We start from the raw sequence: 7,400 nt of genomic DNA on the forward strand, positions 1-7,400 counted from the left end.
GGCTCCTGCCTGGCTCCTGCCTGGCTCCTGCCTGGCTCCTGCCTGGCAAGATTCACTAGGTCTCAGGCAACCTCCTCCCAAACTGTTCTGCACCCATTCAAACTTAGCACAGGTGTGAGTGTAAGGGGGCAAACAAGTGGTGCTGTCCTGCTCTCACTGGGCTTCCCATAAACAGTCCTGGGCTGACAACTGCAGATGCTGCAGTAGTGACAAGAGAGGATTAATTGGCATGCTAGAACAAGTGACAGTGCATAGGAATTGCTTTTTACCATGGCCAGCTAGGCTGAGTCCATGTGCTCCTGTTACACAGCCTACAGGATGGCCCCTGATTTCATGGGAATAAGTTTCTAATGCATGAGGTAGCCCCACCCCTTCTTCACAGGCGGCTGTACTTGGAAGCAAATGATTTAGTGTTCCTGCAAGAGGATCGTACAAAGAGAGTGCTCATTAGAGGGGGCTCAGTCTGTCAGGTGTTGTTACATTAGGCTCAGAGAGTCGTCATAAAATGACTTTCAGGCTGGTCTTGGCTGACAATTAACTGCAAGCCATTGCCTGTGTGTCACGGGAGGCGAGAGCGCTGATTTATGCAGCAGTTTAATTATCCAGCCGAAAGCTTCTGCTCCCTGTATTTGTAGCCATTCTAGCTTGCTTCATCTCTCCCCCATATTTCTGACATTTGGATTTTCCCCTACTAATTGACATGCCTGTCCCCTCCTTCTCCTGGTGTCCATTTCTGGAACTGCTATTTGTGTATTGCATGATATTTTATCAGAGAAAAAAATAAAACTGAGATCCATTTTCATGAAAATGCTGTTGCCGTATGCCCAGGAGGACAGGGGGAGGAGAGAGTCAAGTCTTCCTCCATCTACCTCATGCGCAGGTACATTTTACAAGTTCTATTGTATTCTGACTTATTAAGCCCTGCATTTTTTTTTCTTTTACCTTAGCTTTCATTGCAGAAGGGTGGAGGGGGGGGGCAGGGAGTGAGATGGATGCGATCTGAAGTAGATTGACCGTTTATCAGACCTGTTGGTTTCAGAAATATATTACAACTCTCAAGTTAGTTACATAAGGATGAAAGATATAATTAGCAAATGTTCTATTCCTTTTATCTCTATTACCTGAGAAAAATAACTCCACTGTAGTGGTGTTTCCAGGAGGCCCCAAGCTGAACATGGAATGATTTATATAAAGGAAGAAAGGTAGCTAAGGATGAGATGTTTAACTTCTCATCCGTTTCAGGCCTGATTTAAATATTTGGTGCTGTAAAATCTTGAATTGAATGCCTTCCCACAATGCTGCGTAAGCAAAAATGATACTGGTGTGTTCAGGTGTGTACTGGGCTCCTCCACCAGGCCACAGCTCCCCAGCTAGAGCTGCTGGCTCATAACCTTTTATTAACTACTCCCTGGTAACATTCTTTTCCTCCTCTGTGCTATTTTTTGTCCTGAGGATTGTGAGCAAGGCTTGTATCACACAGCCTGCTCTGTCTGAGTAACTCAGCATGAAAGTCCCACGCAAACCCATGTGGGTGATAATATCTCATCACCAAAGCCCCCGTGAGCTTGGTGGACACATACCATAGCAGAAGAAAATGGACAGAACATGCAGTAGGGATAACTTTTGTACCTTATAGAGAATACCTCTGAAATGCTGCCTGGGGGGTGGGGTGGAGGCTTGACAGAAAGAAAGTCTACATAAGCCTAAAAGAAGGATATTTGTAGCAATCCTCTTTTGCTTTCAGGGGTTCTCACTAGCTTGATCATGAAGGTATGCCAGAGCTTAAGTAAACAGGCTCCTAGCCTTCTTCCTGACATTGGTATGCAAATTACACACACACAAAAGTCCTGGTCTCAGATTTGTGGAGTATATGATAATTTCCCATTAAATAATCAGTATACACATAAACTTTCAGCCTAATTAGCCTGGTTTTCCTCATCAACATCCTGGGTAAAATATGTTGCCCTTTTACAAATCGGTAATAATGACGTCTCCATGAATGTAGAAAGCCTTGGCATTCACAGTGCGTATTTAAACTCACCATGAGGGGAGCACAGCTCTGCTGTAAAAATATATGTTACTTAAATTTTCCAATCTTCATCAAGTTTCCCTGTGCCTAGATACAGTACAGTCAGTAGCATGAAGGGCCTGCACTACAGCCTGTGTGTTCTCTCAGGCACTAAGTCGGCCTCTGGATGGCTTCCAGAGGTTTCTGCAGAAGGCAGCGAGTAAGATCTGAAAGGTTATTTTCCTTTGACCTACAGTAGAGAATCTTGCAATTGCAGGCATATTAGCTTGCTTGTATAAATTATCCCGTCTAACATTTTAGCTTTAATATCTCTCCTTGGGATCCATTTTATGAATGATAGTAATAATTTGGGCCTAAGTAACTTATCGTCCATTGCCTCTTCCATGTAAATAATTATGTAAAGGGTTAAATGTTGAAGAAAAAAAAGAGCTTACTTCATAATATTAAAAAAAAATAATTCTCAAGATTCAACCCGAGAGTCGTTTGCTAGATTTCCTCAAAACTTTTACATTTTTAATTTTAGACCCAGGAATCAGTCAAGCATGAAGAATTCTGAACTAAAGTGACAAGATCATGCCCAAGTTTGATATAAGAAGGGCCAAGGCAAATAAGTATTTTCATGCAAAGTGCCTGGGAAGGTACTCCTTCTCCATGTGAAAACTGCTTCTCTCCCCTGACATCTCCCCATTCCCACTCCATTCCACCCACTCCCCAGGCAAAAACCCAGTACTCATCTCTTTGCACATCCTTCCCCCACGGTTTCTCTCCACACTCTCAGCTGGGAAACAAATGCGTCCTCAGCAGCTGAACTCCATGTTCCTACCAGGCGTTAAATAAATAGTCTCTTTTTTTTCTCCCTGTTGGAAGTCACTTGTCATTTGTCCCTAGTGAAAAGCATGGGTAAGGCAGACAAACTAGGAAGCAGAATTGAGGGAGATGGAAGAGGTTTTTGTAAAACCCAGGCGACTGTATTAGGGAGAGACTGCACTCAAGTCAGTGTAGCTGATGATTCACACACATCGCAAGCCCTGCTTTGTTTGTTTTTGAAGTGTATCACTCCTCTGCTGTCCATGGAGCTGTGGGATGTTCGCATGGACCCCAGCACTTCCATTGCTGTGCTTGTGTCTCAGTCTATTATTACAGGGAGCTGTGTATCTCCCAGCCTACAAAACCGTAACTCTATAGGAAGATGGGGTTGTAGGGAGGAAGTAACTGATATTCTTCAAGATTAAGGTGCTTACAGGCCAGGGCTTCAAGTGGCCACAAAACTGCCTTTCTTAGAGTAGCTGATAGAGATGAGGGTTTAGGGATGCGCCCTCTTGTGGCCAGACATTTTCAAAATTTAGGTAAGTGTGAAACCTTAAAGGTTCAGAGATTCAGTGAAGTGTAATTCACAAGACAGGTCAAAAGAAAGGCCGAGCATGGAGCTATCTGTGTTTACTCCACTTGGAGATGGCTTTCTTGGGGTGTGGAGAAGTAGTCTTAAGGTGAGCTTATATCTAATTCAAATCTTCTGTACCCGGTGTCCTCCAAGAGGGGAGAGGTAGGCAACTTTAGACAACACCTGAGCAGTATCTAGTTTTGCAGGTATCACTTCTATGGTTTCCATATCCTATGTAGCAAGCACTCCAGTAAGCTAATTGTGAACATCAGCGGCTCACCATGCCACAGTTTATGTAGCCTCAATAGCAGGCTGTTACTATACATTCACTGAGCACCTACTGTAAAGAAGGAAAAGTAGATCAAACTCAGTGCATTGGCCAAGAAGGCCAAATTCATCAACAATTTAGGTCATAGCCATTGGGTTGGCTTGACTCTCCCATACTGCTGTTCCTCTGAAGAAAAAATTAGGAGTAATGGTGTGGGGCCAGCCATGCAATGAATACGCTAACTTTGGGAAGGACTCTTGGGTGACACCTACAAAAATAAAATCAATTTCACTTACTGGGTCAGATTTCAGAGACCTTGAGAGTGAATACAGGCTGCTTAGCCAATGCAGGTCAAATCAACTTCACAAACCCCAAACACTTCCCACCTGAACACAGGACAAACTGACTTAAAAGGTCAAGGTACCGTAGACCTTCTGGTCCCTTTAGTTTCATGTTTTTGTTGGCTTTACCTAATAATATTGAATAAAGAGGCCAAAGTAAAACATACATTCACATACCAAGGACCTTGCTCTCAAGAAGCACATATATAGTATGTTTACAGGTGACATTCACTGACTGTACTCTATGTTGTACAAATGGTTATAAAAAAAGAAAAAATTACCCTTTTCTTGAAATGTGTTAATTACTATATGGCAAAATAGAATTGTTCCAAAAGCAACAAGACAAATCTTTGGGTTTCATTTTCACATATTTTTCTCTAGCTAATCAGACAATAAATATATGTCCTGAATAGGCAACATGCTTACATCATACACTACTCTACTTGGAGGGTAGGTTCTAAACTATGATGTTATTTACATTTGGAAATTATATTAAATCAACTTGAAGTCTGTGTGTGTGAGAAGTCTCCTTCTCACATGAGAAAATAAGCAACTGTAACAAAAACACCATGTTCCTGGACTAGAAGGAGTTTCTTCTTACAAATTTTACACTCAGGCAATGTGTGAGTCCAGTGAATCACCGATGTAAATAGTAGCTCATTTTCTCTCAAACTAAACAACAGAGAAGCAAAACTGACAGCATTCCACTTAACTGAGAGAGCCATTAGCACTGAGAAGGTCATAAGTAAGAAGAATGGAAATGACCCAGTGCTTTGCCCTATCTCTAACTGCCGAGTGATAGGATTTCTGTACAAGCTTAGTAAGTCAGAGGGAAGGACAGAGTGCTAACATCCACTGTGCCATTAAACATGGTGGAAGTCACACATATACTTAGTCACATGATACAGTTGATTTCAAGTTAGTAGAAACTGCAGTTGCAGCCATCATAGGGGAAGCTTGTACATAAAAACTTATATGAGTCACTTTGTGTCAGGACCAGGGCCAATCTCCCAAAGCAGGGAACCCATCCCCCTCACACACCAACCCATGTTGTAAAGATTTTCTTTCTCACCTTCCAACTATGAAAGAAAATTCAAAAATAAATCGTGACCTGATTAAGTACAACCTGTCTTCTTCCTCAATATGATTCAGAAAATAAAGTCACAATGACCAAGGTTTGGGGGATTGTGTCAAGAAGGAGCTAGTAGTTAAGGAAGTAGGACATGGACAGAACTAACCTGTCTAGGGAGCTGGTGGGGTACCAAGGCTTCTCTCACAGGAAGCCACCAAGCCAGCTGTCTCCTCTCCCCCTCCCACAAGGATGCCCAGGTCTTGCACAGCTTTCTTGAAAACAGAACATCTGAGTCAACAGGTTTTCAGGATTGGAAATTTTGAGTGTTGCCTTAATTGTTTATACTGCTGCAGCAAACTTTTAAACAAAATGCTGGGAGTTCCTGCACATACTTCACTAGCCATATGCTCTACCAAACAAAACAATGGCATTCCTTTCAAATGGCTTTGGCAAGTGATCCCATTCCTTAGCCTGGCATTTAACATGAAAGTAAAGAGGTATTAAAACATCTGTGTGCCCAGTTCCCACTGACTTGCAATAAGATCTGTGTCCTTCTGACTGTGTGAAGAGCCAGTTCCTGGTCTCCAGTCTGGGCTCTGGACAGGTATTTTCTCCACAGCAACAGGTTAGTGTGGCCCTGAGCCAATGATTAGAATCCATTAAAGTTTTCCCTCTTAAGGATTGAGTAGTTCAGCATAGGGCACGTTCTAAAAGCACATTGTCAAGTTGGCATTCCTTGGCAAAAAGTTGTTAGTCACTTCATAAAAAATAAAACTGGGTTGGGGGTAAGATTCGCTGGCGTTTTGTTGATCTCGTTAGTTGCTTCTGTTTTTATTTTGGTTTTGTTCTAAAAGCAAAAGTTTAAGTGTTCCAAAATTTTAATCACTAATTCAATGCCCTAAGAGTTGCTCTTTGCTGTCTTGGGTGGGTTGTTCATAGAGGCAGGCTTTCCAGAGGTGAAAATGATTGTCACTAATAAATATGCCCAGAGTCTGCCTCCGATGTGGCCCCGGATCAGACATTTAAAGGAGATTTGTTTTCAGACAGAGCCATCATCAGTGCCTTTGCACTCGGCCCCCAGGCACTCTCACTCCTACCCCAGAAAAACTTTGGATGGGGTCCAGATGCTGCCTCTGCACCCCCAAACCCCCAAATGCCCTGCTTTCATCTAGCTGATCAAATCTGGTTTCCAAGGCAGGGCAGTCAAGGAGCCCCAAGCAGACTGCTTTTCAGTTCCAGACTGACCCAAGAGCTTCCTCTCTGGGTAACCGCTGAGTTTATTTAGCAAGTGTAAGCTAGCCATCGCGGGGCAGGGCTCCCTGGCAAAGAAGTCCTTTCCCCCTCCTCTGCTTCTCCGGCGCTGCCGCCGCCGCCACCACCACCTAATAACTAATAACCTTCCCGGACAGTCTTGAGCTGGAGGGAAAGAAGTTCCTGCTAGGACTGTCAAAGAAATACATTTCCCTGCCCCTGCCCCCGCCCCCACTCCCAACGCCAGCACCCACCTGACTCGGCAAAGGTGATGATCTCCGAGGTCTGCTCCATGAGTTCATTCATTTCAGCCCTCCTGCCAATGTCATCCTCTATCTCCACATACCCGTTCTCCCCCACTTTGCCCACATGAAGCTTTCTGATCGCGTTGAGAAGTGCTGCCTTAGGCACCGGCTGGGTGACATCGGGTCTCTTCTTCAAGTGCAGCATGTTTAAGATATGCTTCTTGACAGCCTCTACCATCTCTGGCTGAGAGTTAGGTCCATCCTTCGGAAGGGTGGCCAGCGCACAGGACGGGCAGTCCGGGGCTGCGCCGTGCCCCTCGGATCCTGGGGTGGGGGAACTCCTCACTATAATCCAGCAACTTGCCAACAGAAATCCTCTCAGCCAAAGCAAGGGCATCCTGGCAGCAAAAGTCGTGTGGTTGCCTTCTTTAAAGACCCTGCTTTTCCTCCCCACCCCTTACGCACAGGTTTTTTTGGACTTTTTTTCCTTCTCCTCTTCAGCAAATTCTCTGGAACAAGAGCAAAAAGTTTTCTGTGAAGTTTTGTTTGCAGGTTCCCTCTCTGAATGCAGTCAGTGCTGTAGGTTTGTGGCTGTCAGGGAGGAGAGTTCTGACTGTCTCCGAGTAAAAGAGAAGGAGGGAGGGAGAGAGGGAGGGAGGGAGAGAGGGAGGGAGGGAGGAAGGAAGAGACAGGGTGGGGGGAGACAGAGACTGAGAGAGGATGGGAGGGAGAGACAGGGAGAAAGGAGAGAGGGGGAGAGAAGACAGAGGGAAAGGGGGAGAAAGAGGGACAGCAAGGGAGGGGGAGGGAGAA

At 44.5% G+C, this 7,400-nt stretch overlaps 1 protein-coding gene across 1 annotated transcript in view; it reads right to left on the reverse strand.

Moving 5' to 3' along the window:
* Nucleotides 1–7,400, reverse strand: part of Inhba (inhibin subunit beta A) — a 15,686-nt gene that overhangs the window by 3,639 nt on the left and 4,647 nt on the right. Inside the window, exon 3 of the mRNA XM_028769886.1 lies at nucleotides 6,597–7,096. Coding sequence (XP_028625719.1) covers nucleotides 6,597–6,984 — 388 coding nt within the window. The 5' untranslated portion in view covers nucleotides 6,985–7,096. The remainder of the gene's footprint in view (nucleotides 1–6,596; nucleotides 7,097–7,400) is intronic.

The sequence above is a fragment of the Grammomys surdaster genome, unplaced genomic scaffold (genome assembly GCF_004785775.1).
Source record: "Grammomys surdaster isolate TR1022 unplaced genomic scaffold, NIH_TR_1.0 194, whole genome shotgun sequence".
NCBI classification, from domain to species: Eukaryota; Metazoa; Chordata; class Mammalia; order Rodentia; family Muridae; genus Grammomys; species Grammomys surdaster.